Source organism: Gigantopelta aegis, chromosome 5 (assembly GCF_016097555.1).
Source record: "Gigantopelta aegis isolate Gae_Host chromosome 5, Gae_host_genome, whole genome shotgun sequence".
In the NCBI taxonomy this organism is placed as follows: Eukaryota; Metazoa; Mollusca; class Gastropoda; order Neomphalida; family Peltospiridae; genus Gigantopelta; species Gigantopelta aegis.
The window spans coordinates 26075221-26092974 of record NC_054703.1 but is presented as its reverse complement, the minus strand read 5'-3'; the positions used below and the strand labels follow the sequence as shown (position 1 = coordinate 26092974).

The following is a 17754-nucleotide window of genomic DNA, read 5'->3' as shown; positions in this document are numbered from 1 at the left end:
ATGAATGAATGAACGAACGGACGGATGGACGGACGGACGGACGAACGAACGAACGAACGAACGAACGAATGAATGAATTTAAAGCAAGACTATAGAATAAAGATGACTGTCAACTCAGAAAAGAAGACCATATTTTGTTTTTATCATTTTGTTCTACGGTCTGTTGCCAGACACCTAAATCAACACAACTGATGTATTTCTCTGTCTGTAACAAGAATGTAACAAAATGGGCTTTGATGATAGACTCAACGTGTGAAAAAGATCATAAACCGTGATAGCAAAAAATATAAAAAGTCAACACAAACACGAGGCGGTTGTTTTGACAGTTCCTTCATGGACAGTAGATTTACCGTTCTACTAGGATCGGCGATTATCGTATAACAAACCCGACACCTCTGTCTATCATAAATGTCAGGTGTTTAATCCATACCTGGGGTAAGGTCAACGTTATATACAAAACAATATTGGAAGCTTTTAGGGCATACGACATATCGAGTCTTCCCAGTGGATCTATGTTCGGCATGTAATCGACCCCCCCCCCCCCCCCTTTTTTCTATCTCTTCTTTCTTTCTATCTTTATCTCTTTCTCCTCCCACTCTCTCTCTCCCTCTCTCTCTCTCTCTCTCTCTCTCTCTCTCTCTCTCTCTCTCTCTCTCTCTCTCTCTCTCTCTCTCTCTCTCTCTCTCTCTCACTTTCTCTCTCCCCCTCCCCTCTCTCTCTCTCTCTCTCTCTCTCTCTCTCTCTCTCTCTCTCTCTCTCTCTCTCTCTCTCTCTCTCTCTCTCTCTCTCTCTCTCTCTCTATCGGACGGGAACTAGCTCAGTTGGCTGAGCGCTGCACCATAAGATACTGGTCAAAGGTCGTGGTATATGCTTTCCTATCTGTTAGAATTACCAAATGTTTGACATTCAATAGCCGATGATTAATTAATCAATGTGCTCTAGTGGTGTCGTTAAACAAAACAAACTTTAACTCTGTTTCTTTCTCTCTCTGCCTCGCTCTCCTCTTTGTCCTATATTTGTTTCTCTCTATCCATCCATCCGTCCGTCCATCCATCTCTCTGTATGTCTGTCTGTCTGTCTGTCTGTCTGTTTTACAAAATAAGTTTTAACTGTATCCAAGTAGCTGAGAACCTACTAGCCCTAACACTACGACTTGGCCAACACGCTACCGAGACTCGTACAAACGTCTGGAGAACAAATTCAGATTTATAGACTGTTATCTGCTATTAAATTACAGGTGACAGCGTGACGATATTTTCGTCTTATTAACACTGCTATATCTTCACGTGTGTTACGTAACGAACGTGTCTAGGAACTTGCTATGTCAGCATCATTATCTATGTAACTAGGTCAACACGTCGTAAGTGGGTCATCTAGTACTCTCATGGGTTTTTATCCACCTCAAGTCTAAACGCTCATATAGACTTGGATGTGGCGCGTGCGTGCGGTCTGACTACAATTTCTTCTTTTATCGAAATGCATTAGTTTCTAGACGTTTTTTTATTATTACTATTTTTTATTTTTTTATTTTTTTTATTTATTTATGTTGGGGGTTTTTCAGGGGGGAGGGGTTTGGGGGGATTGTGTGGGTTGGGTTTTTTTTTTTTTTTTTGTATTTTGTGTGGGCTTTTTTTTTTTGGGGGGGGGAGAGTGCTACCGTGTTCTTTACCTTAATAGCCAGGTTAAAAGACCCCTTGCTGCTGATAAAAAAAAGTTGCCCATGGAATTGCGCCAGGGATTTTCCATCTCATTATCTGTAGACTATAATACGTAGCTCAGTGGTAAAACGCTCGCTTGATGCGCGGTCGGTCTAGGATCGATCCCCGTCGGAAGGCCTATTGAGCTATTTCTCGCTCTAGCCAGTGCACCACAACTGGTATATCAAAGGCCGTGGTATGTGCTATCCTGTCTGTGGGATGGTGCATATAAAAGATCCCTTGCTATTAATGGAAAAATGTAGAGGGTTTCGTCTCTATGACTGTGTCAAAATGACCATATGTTTGACATCCAATAGCCGATGATTAATAAATCAATTTGCTCTAGTGGTGTCGTTAAACAAAACAAACTTCTTCTCATTATATGTATGGTGTTAAAGGTTCATATACGTGTTGCGTCTGAGTTTTGGGCATGCACACCATAATGTCCATAACATACGATTATTTCATTGCGGCTGGACGCATGCATTTTGCAGACAAATGCACCACACGCATCCAGTTTAGACGCTCTTAATGTCCATATACGATTATTTCATTGCGGCTGGACGCATGCATTTTGCAGACAAATGCACCACACGCATCCAGTTTAGACGCTCTTAATGTCCATATACGATTATTTCATTGCGGCTGGACGCATGCATTTTGCAGACAAATGCACCACACGCATCCAGTTTAGACGCTCTTAATGTCCATATACGATTATTTCATTGCGGCTGGACGCATGCATTTTGCACGCATTTTAGACGCTCTTATTTCATTGCGGCTGGACGCATGCATTTATGCAGACAAATGCACCACACGCATGCAGACAAATGCACCACACGCATCCAGTTTAGACGCTCTTAATGTCCATATACGATTATTTCATTGCGGCTGGACATGCATGCGGCTGGACGCATGCATTTTGCAGACAAATGCACCACACGCATCCAGCGCTCTTACCACACGCGGCTGGATCAGACAGCACCACACGCATTTTAGACGCTCTTAATGTCCATATACGATTATTTCATTGCGGCTGGACGCATGCATTTTGCAGACAAATGCACCACACCAGCATCCAGTTATAGACGCTCTTAACAAATGTCACGCATCCAGTAGACGATCTTATTTCATTATTTCATTGCGGCTGGACGCATGCATTTTGCAGACAAATGCACCACACGCATCCAGTTTAGACGCTCTTAATGTCCATATACGATTATTTCATTGCGGCTGGACGCATGCATTTTGCAGACAAATGCACCACACGCATCCAGTTTAGACGCTCTTAATGTCCATATACGATTATTTCATTGCGGCTGGACGCATGCATTTTGCAGACAAATGCACCACACGCATCCCATATACGATTATTTCATTGCGGCTGGACGCATGCATTTTGCAGACAAATGCACCACACGCATCCAGTTTAGACGCTCTTAATGTCCATATACGATTATTTCATTGCGGCTGGACGCATGCATTTTGCAGACAAATGCACCACACGCATCCAGTTTAGACGCTCTTAATGTCCATATACGATTATTTCATTGCGGCTGGACGCATGCATTTTGCAGACAAATGCACCACACGCATCCAGTTTAGACGCTCTTAATGTCCATATACGATTATTTCATTGCGGCTGGACGCATGCATTTTGCAGACAAATGCACCACACGCATCCAGTTTAGACGCTCTTAATGATGGAAGAAAGAAAGGAAATGATTTATTTAACGACGCACTCAACACATTTTATTTACGGTTATATGGCGTCGGATCACACAGATATTGAGGGAGGAAATCCGCTGTCGCCACTTCATGGGCTACTCTTTTCGATTAGCAGCAAGGGATCTTTTATATGCACCATCCCATAACAGGATAGCACATACCACGGCCTTTGATGTACCAGTCGTGGTGCACTGGCTGGAGCGAGAAATAGCCCAATGGGTCCACTGACGGAGATCGATCCCAAACCGACCGCGCATCAAGCGAGCGCTTTACCACCAGGCTACGCCCCCTCTCATTAAAACTATTTAGTTGTATTACGATGTTTGTATTTTAATAGGACCGCACGCACGGGCCGCATTCAATCTACATTAGCCATAACAATTTGTCAGACATAATATGACCCTGAATAAAAATGTGTTAAGTGCATCATTAAAAATAATAAATTCTTCCTTCCTTATGGCAATTTCACACAAAAACAAAACAAACAAAAAAACGTCATGGGGGTGGCACGCCTATTTATTTCAATGGAATTACTATAGCGGTCTCAATATCAAACGACTTCCACGTGGTCACGTGACACGTTTGACAGAAACATGACATTCGAGGCTACGCTGCCAGTTTTAGACAACATTTATCAGGTCCATCACGAAACGTCTGTCACGTAACCGGCCACTTGAACCAACAACAGTCGAGCCTCTTGTAACGGACACATTCTGTAACAGTGGACCGGCCTCGGTGGCGTCGTGGTTAGGCCATCGGTCTACAGGATGGTAGGTACTTGGTTCGGATCCCAGTCGAGGCATGGGATTTTTAATCCAGATACCAACTCCAAACCCTGAGTGAGTGCTCCGCAGAGGCTCAATGGGTAGGTGTAAACCACTTGCACCGACCAGTGATCCATAACTGGTTCAACAAAGGCCATGGTTTGTGCTATCCTGCCTGTGAGAAGCGCAAATAAAAGATCCCTTGCTTCCTGTCGTAAAAGAGTAGCCTATGTGGCGACAGCGGGTTTCCTCTTAAAACTTAAAAACAGTGTCAGAATGACCATATGTTTGACGTCCAATAGCCGATGATAAGATAAAAAATATATGTGCTCTAGCGGCGTCGTTAAATAAAACAAATTTTCCTTTTTTTTTTTTTTTTTAGCCCAGTGGTAAATCGCTCGCCTGGTGCGCGGTCGGTCTAGGATCGATACTCGTCGGTGGGACCATTGGGCTATATCTCGTTTTAGCCAGTGCACCACGCCTGGTGTATCAAAGGCTTTGGTATGTGCTATCCTGTCTGTGGGATGGCGCATATCAAAGATACCTTGCTACCAATGGAAACACCTAGCAGGTTTCCTCTCTAAGACTACAAGGTGGCGTCGCGTAGCCCAGCGGTAAAGCGCTCGCCTGGTGCGCGGTCGGTCTAGGATCGATCCTCGTCGGTGGGCCAATTGGGCTATATCTCGTTTTAGCCAGTGCACCACGACTGGTTTATCAAAGGCCGTGATATGTGCTATCCCGTCTCTGAGACTACTATGTTAGAATTACCAAATGTTTGACATCCAATAGCCGACGATTAATAAATCAAAATTATTATTATTTAAAAAACCCCAAAAAACCCAAAAAACAACAACAACAACAACAACACCTTCCTCAAAGGAAATTCATTTTACCTTTTTTTTTTTTATTGCAGTATCTTTGTCGCTAGCCCAAAATCAGAAACAAATATTTACCGGAATTCCACGCCAGGCGCCGATTACGCAACGGGCGACAAGATGGGGCCAGTCCACAGGTGGAATGAGGGGCGATATGTTTGCCGATCTGATGAGGAGAGTCATGGGAGGCGGAGCAGGAGGAGGGGGCGGAACAAGAGGAGGCGGAACAGGAGGAGGTACGGGGAATATAATGGGAGGAACCACAAGAGGCGGTGCGGGAGGAGCAGGGGGAGGAGAGTTTGAAGGAGGCGTGGGCGGAGGCATGGGAGGAGAGTATGAAGGCGGAGCCGGAGGAGGTGCAGGGGGAGGGACTGCAGGAGGCGGGGGTGGAAAGATTGAAGGAGGTGCGGTAGGAGGCAAGGGAGGAATGGGAGGAGCCATAGGAAACATGAGAGGGACGACGGGAGGCGTCGGCATGGGGAGAGGCATGGGCAACATGATGGGAGGCGGTATGAGCAAAAACATGATGGGGAGCGGCATGCGTGGAGGCATGGGAGAAATGGAAAGGGCCATGGCAAACATGATGGGCAGCGGAACAAGTAAAAACATAATGGGGAGCGGTACGCGTGGAGGCATGGGAGAAATGGAAAGGTTCATGGCAAGCATGATGGGAGGCGGTATGAGCAAAAACATGATGGGAGGCGGAACAAGTAAAAACATGATGGGAGGCGGAACAAGTAAAAACATGATGGGAGGCGGTATGCGTGGAGGCATGGGAGAAATGGGAAGAGGCATGGGAAACATGATGGGAAAAGACATGGGGAGAGGCATGGACAACATGATGGGAAGAGGCATGGGAAGAGGCATGGACAACATGATGGGAAAAGACATGGGAAGAGGCATGGGAAGAGGCATGGACAACATGATGGGAAAAGACATGGGAAGAGGCATGGGAAGAGGCATGGACAACATGATGGGAAGAGGCATGGACAACATGATGGGAAGAGGCATGGACAGCATGATGGGAAGCGGTATGAGTGGAGGCATGGGGCAGATGGGAAGAGGCATAGACTATATGGGAAGCGGCATAGACTATATGGGAAGCGGCATGATGGATAGCGAGATGGGAAGAGGCAGAGGAAACAGGATGGGAGGCGGTATGGGCGGCAACATGGGAGGCGGTATGGGTGGCAACATGGGAGGCGGTATGGGCGGCAACATGGGAGGCGGTATGGGCGGCGGTATGGGCGGCGGTATGGACGGCGGTATGGGCGGCAGCATGATGGGAAGCAACATGGGGAACATGATGGGGAGCGATATGGGAGGTGGAATGGGAGGCGGCGGAGGCGGCGGAGGCGGTGGTAAGTATAACAGAGTAATTGCGTTTAGATTGTTGTTGATTATGTTGTTGCTGTTATTGTTACTGTTGTTGTTGATTTGTTTTCGTTTCTTGGGGGTTTTCTTGTTGTTTTTCCGGAGGGGTGGGGGGTCGCCAGAATATGGCTTCAGAGGTTGGGCTTTATTGTTAGTATTTCTTTTTGATGTTGTTTGTAATGTTTGTTTTTGGTGTTTTTTGTGGGGGGTGGGGTTTGGGGAGGTGTATTTAAAAATAACATCCAAGTGGTAACGAGATGTTACGAAAATTCGATGTTTTGTAAGAATATGTAAATACACAACGATTATGCCCGAATATATTTACGAATATTTATTTATGCATTTCTTTTTTCTTTTCTGTTTTTTTTTTAAATTATATGTTTTGGTACCTGTAGGTATGAATCCAGCAATGATGATGATGTTGACCCAGTTGATAACGGGTGACGCTCCCGATCCACCCCCACGTATGTACACAAAAGTTAAAGTTTACTCTTTTTAACCACACCACTAGAGAACATTGATTTATTCATCATCGGCTATTGGTACTTTTGACATATGGTCTCAGAGAGCCCACAGACAGAATAGCACATACCACGGTCTTTGTGATACACCAGTCGTGGTGCACTGGCAAGAACGAGAAATAGCCCAATGGGCCCACCGACGGGGATCGATTCTAAACCGACTGCGCATCAAGCGAGCGCTTTACCACTGGGCTACGTCCCACTAACCACCCCCCACCCCCTCCTCTCCGCACCCCCACCCCCACCCCCCACCACGACCCCCCCACCTCCACCCCCACTCCCCCACGTACGTACAAGTCTAGGCTTTTATTCTCTGACACTGGGGGCGACCAGTGGCGTAGCGTGGGTTGCCAGCGCTCGGGGCAAGGCAAGTATTGCGCCCCCTAACCAGTCCCTTCCATCAGTCCAGAATTTTGCGCCCGGGACAAGCGCCCCTGTGGCCCCGCCCACGCTACGCCACTGGGGGCGACACAAAAGTAGTAGTATCCTATTTCTTACATATCCTTAAAACCAAAGGTTAAAAACAACCTTAATCAACTTCTCCAACTAAACGTATTTACCGCACTTGCGCTTGCAGTTACCTGTGACGTCACAGAGCAATCAGTTCAGGAGTTATACATTTTTATTTGCTTATTTCATTGGATGGCATGGCTGTGGTGACCCGGTCATCACCGTGGAGCAACCAATCATAAGTATGTTGGAGACGAAAAATTGTTTGCAATTGGTGATCTTTTACTCATCTCCAAGAAAGACCTTAAATGAATTTTAGGTCATACTACCCGACGTATCTGCAGACATTTAAATGCAGCCAGTGCACTACGACTGGTATATCAAAGGCCATGGAATGCGCTATCCTGTTTGTGGGGAAAGTGCATATAAAAGATCCCTTGATGCATTACCAAAATTTTTTTTGCGGATTTCTTCTATTGATAACGTGTCAGAATTACGAATTATTAATTTATTAATATAAATGTTTTAATCGGGAAACGGTAAACAAATATGTGAATGTTGAGATGGAAGTACTCACAGATCTTTTTGTTTTAAATAATAATAATAATAATAACATAAATAAATAAATAAATAAATAAATAATAAACACTGTTCCAGAGGCACAAACATTGTCAAGGATAGATGCAAAAACTTACAATCTTAAAAAATCTACAAAATGTTTCGAAAACAATACAAAATAATTAAGTAAAATTTAGAGGGCCAATAGCTTTAAATGTTTCTACTAAGAACTAGAACAATTCTTATATATATTCATCAGTTGGCGCGAGAGGTTCCGGTGGAATGGGCATGGGCGGAGCATTCGGTGGAATGGGCGGAGCATTCGGTGGAATGGGCGGACCATTCGGTGGATTGGGAGGAATGGGTGGAGGAATGGGTGGAGGAATGGGTGGAGGATTTGGCGGAATGGGCGGAGCTACCGATCCTATGTCACAGATGATGCAGATGCTCGGAGGAGGAGGCGGAGGAGGAGGCGGAGGAGCAGGAGGGTTCGGAGGATTCGGAGGTTTGAATAATTATTTATGCATAAATCGCATTCAGAAACTGATGTGTTTAATTATAGTGTGTTTATAAAGAAATACTTGTATTTTAGTTTTAGTGTTTTGTTATATTAATTTGATATTATTTTGCTTCTGAAAGGAATTATAATAGTGGTACATGACATATTTCCATTTCATTGCATTTCAATTTATTGCTTATATCCAATTAAAGGGATATTCCTGAGTTTGCTGCAATTTTCAAGATGTTATCAACTAACAGAGACTTTTTAACGATTGTAATTACATATTAAACATATTTTTCTACAAAAAAGGTCAATGGCTGGATATTAAACGTGTTTCTGATTGTTTTAATATTTGTACTAGGTTAAATTTCATTTTATTTTCCTAAAATATTATTAGAAGACAAAATCCAGTTTGGGCTTCTTACAAATATTAAGACGACCAGAAACACATTGAATATACAGCCACTGATATTCTAAACAAGAAACTATATTTAATTTGCAAGTTTAATCGTAGATATATTTTATTAGTCGGAAACATCTTACAATGCAACAAACTCAGGAATGTCCCTTTAAAGTTCAAGCAAGCTGTCCTGGTCAAACACCTCAACTATCTGGGCTGTCTGTCCAGGACAGTGGGTTAGTTGCTAGTGGTTAGTTTTTAGTAAGGCATGTTTCCTTTAAAACTTTAAAATTATCACTATTCAAGGGAGTTAACTCGTAATACTATTGTTTTCCTTTTAGCTCAAAGGAATTTTAATGCAAAAAATTTCAATATTTTTTTTAAATAAAAAATTGAAATAGCTTTTACTGGGAATGAAAACATACGTAATGTCATCTCCTAATATTTTTTGTCTAGCTTTAATTTTATTGTATAAAATAAAGTTAAATTTTAAAGGGACATTCCTGAGTTTGCTGCATTGTAAGATGTTTCCGACTAATAAAATATTTCTACGATTAAACTTACATATTAAATACATTTTCTTGTTTAGGATATCAGTGTCTGTATATTCGACGTGTTTCTGGTCGTCTTAATATTTGTAAGAAGCCCAAACTGGATTTTGTCTTCAAACAATTTCGTACGTACGAAAAAACAATATTTTATGAAATAAAATGAAATTTAACCTATTTAACCGGTCAGAAACACGTTTAATATACAGTAATATTTTATGCAGAAAAATATAATTGATATGCAATTACAATCGTAAAAAAGTCTCTGTTAGTCGATAACATCTTAAAAATTGCAGCAAACTCAGGCATGTCCCTTTAAAGCTATACCTCTTTTCTTTCTGGCGAGTGTGGGCAGTGTCTGTAATTCGGACACGACTGTTTGTTTTCAGGGGGAGGAATGGGGAACGCGCCACAGAGTGAAATGATGAACCAGATGATGCAAATGAGGATGATGATGCAGATTTTTGGGATCGACGCCCCGGATCCACCGAGTGAGTTACAATAGTCACGGTAGTACTTAACGTGGGGGATAGAGGGGGATGTCCATTTTTAAGTTTAAAAGTGGAATCAGCTGTCAGAGCTCGCTCTCTCTCTCTCTCTCTCTCTCTCTCTCTCTCTCTCTCTCTCTCTCTCTCTCTCTCTCTCTCTCTCTCTCTCTCTCTCTCTCTCTCTCTCTCCCTCCCTCCTCTCCCTCCCTCCCTCTCTCTCTCTCTCTCTCTCTCTCTCTCTCTCTCTCTCTCTCTCTCTCTCTCTCTCTCTCTCTCTCTCTTTCTCTCTCTGTGTGTGTATGTGCGTGTGTGTGTGCATGTGTGTGCGTGTGGTGTGTATGTATACATATACAATATTATATATAGTGTTTTCCCGAACTTGTTTTGTCTAGCACCATCTTGCCTTACTCAGCACCATGCTGCCCTCAGATTAAACAAGCCTTTTTCACTAATTAATTCTAAAATTGCCTTTATAAAACACCCAAAAAGGTATTATTAATTAATAAAATATGCCTTTTATATCTTTTGCCATTCATTTATTAAAGCAAGCACATAAATTACATCAATGTTTATTTCAATTATTTTTTTTTTTTTTTTAATGAAAAACAAGTGCCCCGAAAATGGTGAAAATGACCCAAAAGTGTTTGGTCTACCATGCCTTGCCAAATTTCTAGGGAAATCACTAATATATATATATATATATATATATATATTAGTGATTTCCCTATATATATGTAGGTATGTAGGTATGTATGTACGTACGTACGTATGTACATATATAATTTATAAAAGAAAGAAAGAAATCCGCAAAACAAACCCCCAAAATGACCGAGGCATTCTGAATTTATGTTGTTTTGTTTTGTACATGCACAGCACCGCGTTAAATTCGTAGCCTTGTCTCTCGACTCTGTCTTCTTCAGAGATGCAAGTTCATAGAGAGTACAAAGGCCGTGGTATGTACTATCCTGTCTGTGGGATGGTGCATATAAAAAGTCTCTTGCTGCTAATCGAAATGAGTAGCCCATGAAGTGGCGACAGTGGGTTTCCTCTCACTATATATGTGTGGTCCTTAACCATATGTCTGACACCATACAACCGTAAATAAAATGTGTTGAGTGCGTCGTTAAATAAAACATTTCCTTCCTTTCATATAGAGTAATAACTCCTTTTTATTCCAACAGAACGTACCCCGGGTGCAGCTGGGGGATCTGGTGGTGGTGGTGGATGGATGAAATATGATGAACATGTTTGGCGGCGGTGGCGGCATGGGATTTGGCAAACCCAGACGACGTGGTGGCTTTAACTATTACGGAAGCGGAAATAAGATAGATCCAGTACCAGGGCCATCTAGCGGTAAGTCTGTAAATACTACTACCTATATGAATGATTAAAAAATACTAATAATAACGATAATAAATAAATAAATAAATAAATAAATAAATAAATAAATAAAATAAACTACATAATTTTATTAATTTTGTTTCATGTTAGTTTATTTCATTATATGTTACTTTATTTTAAACTTTTTTGTTTTGTTTTTTTAATTGTTTTGTTTTCTTTAATTACTAATTTGTTTATTTTATAAACCAAGGAAATGTTATGATTTACAACACCAACCGCCCCCCCCCCCCCCCTCCATTAACCCCCCCCCCACACACACACACACACACACACACACAAAGAAAGAAGAAAAACAAACCCAAAACCAAACTAAGATTAAAGTCATTTTAGAAAAAAAATTCCTATATAATGTACGCAATGATTGACACCTTTTTATTATATTCACTATTATCGTGTTTTCGTGGCATTCCTTACGTCGTATCATTCGTTTACGTTATTTGATTGAGTGGTGTATTTGGAACAAACGTCGACGATTATTAATAATAGGTGCGTCAGGTTCGAAATAATTCTATTTTAGTCTCAAAACTGGCGCCACGATTTGGAATTACTAGTGGTACTTATTCCGAGTTTCTTTGTACCTGCCAATTCCTAGCTGAAGCAATAAATAATGACATGTTTTATCTACAGATTCGTCTCAAAATGTCTATATTCTTTCGTGGATCCAGAGTGGTAGACCTACAATGATTGCCTTTTAGGTTACACACTACCATTAATTATTCTATGTAGGCTTCCGCGAGTCCAAAATATTGGACTCGAGTACCCGAGGGTCAAACTCGACCCTGACTCGAGTACCTGACACTTACACACGATGATGATGAGTTTGAGGAATAAACTAAAACAGCATTATGCATCTTAATTACAGCGCTGAACATGGATGTCAAATCATGCCATTGTATTGCATTCAGAAACCCGGTTGATGTGTTCAGTGACGTGACGGACGAACGGCCCGTTTTTAAAAGAAAAACAAGCGCATGACCATATAATTATTGTGCAACTTACATCGTTGATTATTTACTGCTGAAATTATTGTCCTACATTGTCCGTTGTGTTATAGCTGATCATTATATTCCATCTTGTACGGGTCTTGCTAGACTCGGCTCCTGCCCGAGTACTCGAGTACTCGTGGAAAAAAGAAAGAAATGTTTTATTTAACGACGCACTCAACACATTTTATTTACGGTTATATGGCGTCAGACATATGGTTAAGGACCACACAGATTTTGACAGGAAACCCGCTGTCGCCACTACATGGGCTACTCTTCCGATTAGCAGCAAGGGATCTTTTATTTGCGCTTCCCACAGGCAGGATAGCACAAACCATGGCCTTTGTTGATCCAGTTATGGATCACTGGTCGGTGCAAGTGGTTTTACACCTACCCACTGAGCCTTGCGGAGCACTCACACAGGGTTTGGAGTCAGTATCTGGATTAAAAATCCCATGCCTCGACTGGGATCCGTAAGTAATGGCCATAAGTTTGACGTCCAATAGCCGATGATAAAATTAAAAAAACAATGTGCTCTAGTGACGTCGTTAAATAAAACAAAATTTACTTTACCTTCTTAAATATGCATGAAGTATGTGCATTTTAAGATAATGTAGCTTTTCTGTTTAATATTAAAGTGAACAAAAACGTGTGTGTTGGGGGGGGGGGGGGGTAGGCAGGAGGGCGTATCAGCGAGACCCCACATATTCCGACGTCACTGAAGCCTTACAGATAGAAATCATAACTTTTATTTTTTAACATCTTATTATTATATTTTATTATTATATTATTTCTTTTCCATTTCTTCTTTTTGTTTAAATGGAATAAATTATTTTTAAAATAGTAGTACCGATGACCCTGATACTACTAATAGGATACTAGAATTCAATATATAATATAACATATAATTTTATTATAATATAGAATTTTTCTAACAATTGTTTATAATTTAAAGGGGAAAAAAATTGATCAAACTTTCATTTCATGTATATTATATAGGCGAGTACATTGTAATGATAATAAATAATGTCTATCTTTGTCGCACACTCTCTCTGTGTCTGTTTTTCTGTCTGTCTGTCTGTCTGTCTGTCTGTCTGTCTCTCTCTCTCTCTCTCTCTCTCTCTCTCTCTCTCTCTCTCTCTCTCTCTCTCTCTCTTTCCCATCTCTCTCTGCCTCTCTCTATCTCTGTCTGTGTCTGTCTGTCTGTCTGTCTGTGTCTGTGTGTGTCTCTCTCTCTCTCTCTCTCTCTCTCTCTCTCTCTCTCTCTCTCTCTCTCTCTCTCTCTTTCCTCTCTCTCTCTCTTCCTCCCTCCCCACCCCTCTCTCTCTGCCTCTCTTTATATATATCTGCCCCTCTGTCTCTCTCTCCCATCACTCTCTGTCTCTGCCCCCCCTCCCCCTCTGTCTCTCTCCCATCTCTCACTGCTTCGGCTCCTCCCGTCTCTCTCTCTCTCTCTCTCTCTCTCTCTCTCTCTCTCTCTCTCTCTCTCTCTCTCTCTCTCTCTCTCTCTCTCTCTCTCTCCCTCTCTCTCTCTCTCTCTCAATGTTCAATCTGTTTTTGTTTATTTATGTATTTGTTATTGGTCTAGGAATGGATAACTGTAAGTACAGTTTATCTGCTTTTAGCTTCAGTATGAGTAGTCTTTACCTACGCCACATAAAACAATGAGGGCAAATAGGGCAAACGTTAAATTTAAAATTCGAAAATCTCTTTTTAAAAGTATATTGACGGGGGAGAGATGCAGAATATAGCTTAGTCGGTTGAGCATTCGCCTGAGGTGCTTTCGTCGCAGGATCGAACCACCTCGGTGGATCCATTCAACTGAATGGGTTTTTCTCGTTCCAACCATTGTAACACAATTGGTCAAAAGGCGTGGTGTGTGCTGTCCTGTCTGTGGGAAAGTGCATATAAAAGATCCCTAGCTGCTAATGGAAAATGTAGCGGGTTTCTTCTGATGACTACGAGTCAGAATTCCCAAATGTTTGACATCCAATTGCCGATGATTAATTACTTAATGTGCTCTAGTGGCGTCGTTAAACAAAACAAAACTATAACGATATAGGTGCATGACATTTATTCTGTTCTCGTTTGACTAGTTGTTGCTTCTGCGTTTTTGCTCCCTGTAGTTAATAGAGTAGTGCTTTATTTACTAGTTTTAACTCCATTTTATTGTGCTTGGACATTTAGTATATGCTTGAATATTCAATAGCTACAGGCGCGTGTGTAGGAGACGTGTGTAGGTTTGGAGGGGGGGGGGGGGGTCGAACCCTCCCCCCTCGAGTAAATGTTCTTTCTTTTTTCAATAAATTTTCCGGAGGAGCTTGACTCGACCACCTTCCTAAAAACCTCTAGTCCCCCTACGTCCCCCTACTAAATTTCCGGGGGAGCATGGCTCGACCCCGTATCCCCATAAACATCGGTCCACACAGTCTGGACCCCCCCCCCCCCCACACACACACACACACACACACCCTCCCTTGCTAAATTCCTGCACACGCGCCTGAATTAATCGTTTAATACCATTTAAGGCTAAGACCCCCAATGTAAATAGTACAGTTAATAATTCTGCAACTGTGTGTGTGTGTGTGTGTGTGTGTGTGTGTGTGTGTGTGTACGCCAGGTGTGTGCTACCATATCTGTTAGAAAACAACTACAACAACTGCTTACTCCTAATCAGACGCAGACTGTGTGGTGGGTTTCTTCCTCACTCTAATAATTAGTATTTGTCTTGGGACCCAAATTGTGTGTCCAGGACAGCGTGCTTGAATCTGAACTAGATACCATAATAAAATGCTATTTCACGTGTGTTATCTTCAAAGGGTAATATACTAATGATGATGATGATGATGGTGAATATTAATGAAACTGATGATGATGATGATAATGATGATTTTGATGATGATGATATGATGGAGATGATGAAGATGAAGATATGATGATGAAATGATTATGATGCTACTGATGCTGATGCTGCTGCTGATGATGATGATAATAATGATATGATGGAGGTGGTGATGATATAATGATGGACAAATACATTAATAATAATTAAATTCAGGATGACTACGACGACAACGACGACGACGATAATGATGATGATGATGATGATGATAGTTCAATAATGAAAATAATGAAAGTGATAATGATGATTGTCGTAGTGTTCATGATGATGAAGATTCTGATGATGATAATGATTCTGATGATTCTGATTCTGATTCTGATGATGATGATAATGATGATAATAATTCAATAATAAAAATAATGAAAGTGATAATGATGATGGTGGTGGTGATCATGATCATGATTATGATAATGATGATGATGACCACGACGGTGATGATGATAATGACGATGGTAATAATTAAATAAATTGTGATAATAAAAAAGTTACATGATCGGTGTTTTTAATTTAGTTTCAGTAATATATTGTCGTTTACTGCAAAGCTATTTTAATCTTCTTTTTTTCACATTTCTTGTTTTATTTGTTATAGGGTCGGGGCTATAGGTCACCTTTGATCAACCAGCTTACCTGAATGGTCGTTATCAACTGATAAATCTACATTATTGTAAATATTGACGGCGAATCAACACAGATACCCCGGTCCCAGAGGGAATATATAGAGTTTTTTCAGCAGGGAGTATTCCCTCATTCCTCGTGTTTCTTGTTGTTTCAAATATATTATGAACGAAACCCGCTTTTGTTTGTTGTTTGTATTTAAAGGTGCAATATCCGGGGGATGGGTGGTGCTGGGGGTGCATGCCTCACCAATCGCACCTCATTTTCTCCTACCACCTTTTATATTCACCTGGCACAGACGGTGCGGGTATCCCCAACCTCTCCCCAGTATGGATCAGTTTCCCGTGAACAACAAACAAACAAACAAAAAAAACCTTTCTTGGCAGCTTGATTTAATCTGAACAACAAAACCGTAACACATAATCAAGGCCATATCTTCGCGCAATGCAGAGTCGAATGGGGTATGTGGTAAAATAGTGCTTCGCTCGCTTGAGGTGCTTGCGTCGGTGAATCCATTCGGCTACTGTTTTTTGTTTTTTTCATCGTTCACACCAGGGAAGGGAAGGGAACTGTATTAACGTGCTCACATCCTTACGGTTCAGGCACGCCCACCATGGATTCGGGCTCTGACTTCGCCAGCCCACGATTCCATGGCGGGGGGGGGGGGGGGGGGGGGGGGGGGGGGGCTTCCCACAAGTACACCACAACTGGACAAGACCGTGGTATGTGCTTTCCTGTCTGTGGGAAAGTGCATATAAAAGATCCCTTGCTGCATTAGGAAAAATGTAGCGGGTTTTCTCTGATGAATACAAGTCCGAATTAACAAATGTTTGACATCCAACAGTCGATGATTAATTAATCAATGTGCCCCAGTGGTGTCGTCAAACAAAAACAAACAAGATATATACACAAGGCCTGGTGCTTATAAAACTTTTAGAGTCTAGACTCGAGACTCTAATAGAGTCTGAGACAGTAATGCCATGACAACGCCATACAAAATGTATGTGTGTGACGTCTAATATTAGAGACTGAGTCTGGACTCTAAAAAGGTTTTATAAGCACGGGCCCAGGAACATTTTGAGATCATATTGTATTAAGCTTTGTATTGAGTGCTACAGTGTTATTTTATATGCTGTACTTACTAGCATACAAGTTGTTTTCTGACAATTAAGAGCCTTATTTGTATCTGTGCACCATTTTTGAATGCCTAATAAATCAACTTGAAGATTTAACTCTGTTTCTATTAAGTTGCTACAGAGTGTGTGCATAATCGCATCATCGGCATACATGCCAACTGAGCAGTGTTTGGCATACAAGGGCAAATCATTTATATAAATAATAAATACTAGCGGGCCAAGAATAGCGCCTTGAGGGACACCAGTCTCCAATTATTTATTTCTTTTAAGTGGCGGGACGTAGACCAGTGGTAAAGCGCTCGCTTGTTGCGCGGTCGGTTTGGGATCGATCCCCGTCGGTGAGCCCACTGGGCTACTTCTCTCACTCCGGTCAGTGCACCACGACTGGTATATCAAAGGCCGTGGTATGTGCTATCATGTCTGTGGGATGGTGCATATTAAAGACCCCTTGCTACTAATAGCGGATTTCCTGTCTAAGACTATATGTCAAAATTACCAAATGTTTGACATCCAATAGCCGATGATTAATAAATCAATATGCTCTAGTGGTGTCGTTAAACAAAACAAATTTAACGTTAATTAATATGATATTGGATACTTTACACCAAATTTTAACTTTTTCTTTTTTAAACTACGGGTCTAGATAAAATGTTTTGCATATTTTGTGACCTACATGGCCTCAGATTACAGTTATCTTCCCATTTGGTTGTCCTATTTGACTGAAGTGACAGGGGAGAGAGCATGTAGTTTGTAAACATGTGTAACTTGTTGACATTGAAGACTTATAGCGAAATTAATTGTGTTCTGAGGCC

At 41.6% G+C, this 17754-nt stretch overlaps 1 protein-coding gene across 1 annotated transcript; it reads left to right on the top strand.

The window, feature by feature from the left end:
• Positions 1–5218: 5218 nt before the first annotated feature.
• Positions 5219–15980, top strand: LOC121373033 (glycine-rich cell wall structural protein-like). The gene is made up of 7 exons (XM_041499476.1): positions 5219–6425; positions 6834–6902; positions 8227–8472; positions 9807–9908; positions 11087–11258; positions 13878–13889; positions 15781–15980. Exons 1-5 carry the CDS (start codon positions 5219–5221, stop codon positions 11206–11208), a joined length of 1746 nt encoding a protein of 581 aa, XP_041355410.1. The 3' UTR covers positions 11209–11258; positions 13878–13889; positions 15781–15980.
• Positions 15981–17754: the final 1774 nt, after the last annotated feature.

Excerpts from the sequence above, each read along its gene's own strand:
- LOC121373033 (XM_041499476.1), top strand. The coding sequence starts at position 5,219 with ATGTTTGCCGATCTGATGAGGAGAGTCATGGGAGGCGGAGCAGGAGGA. Across the intron at positions 6,426-6,833 it reads CGGAGGCGGCGGAGGCGGTG|GTATGAATCCAGCAATGATG; the intron begins GTAAGTATAACA and ends TGGTACCTGTAG. Across the intron at positions 8,473-9,806 it reads AGGGTTCGGAGGATTCGGAG|GGGGAGGAATGGGGAACGCG; the intron begins GTTTGAATAATT and ends GTTTGTTTTCAG.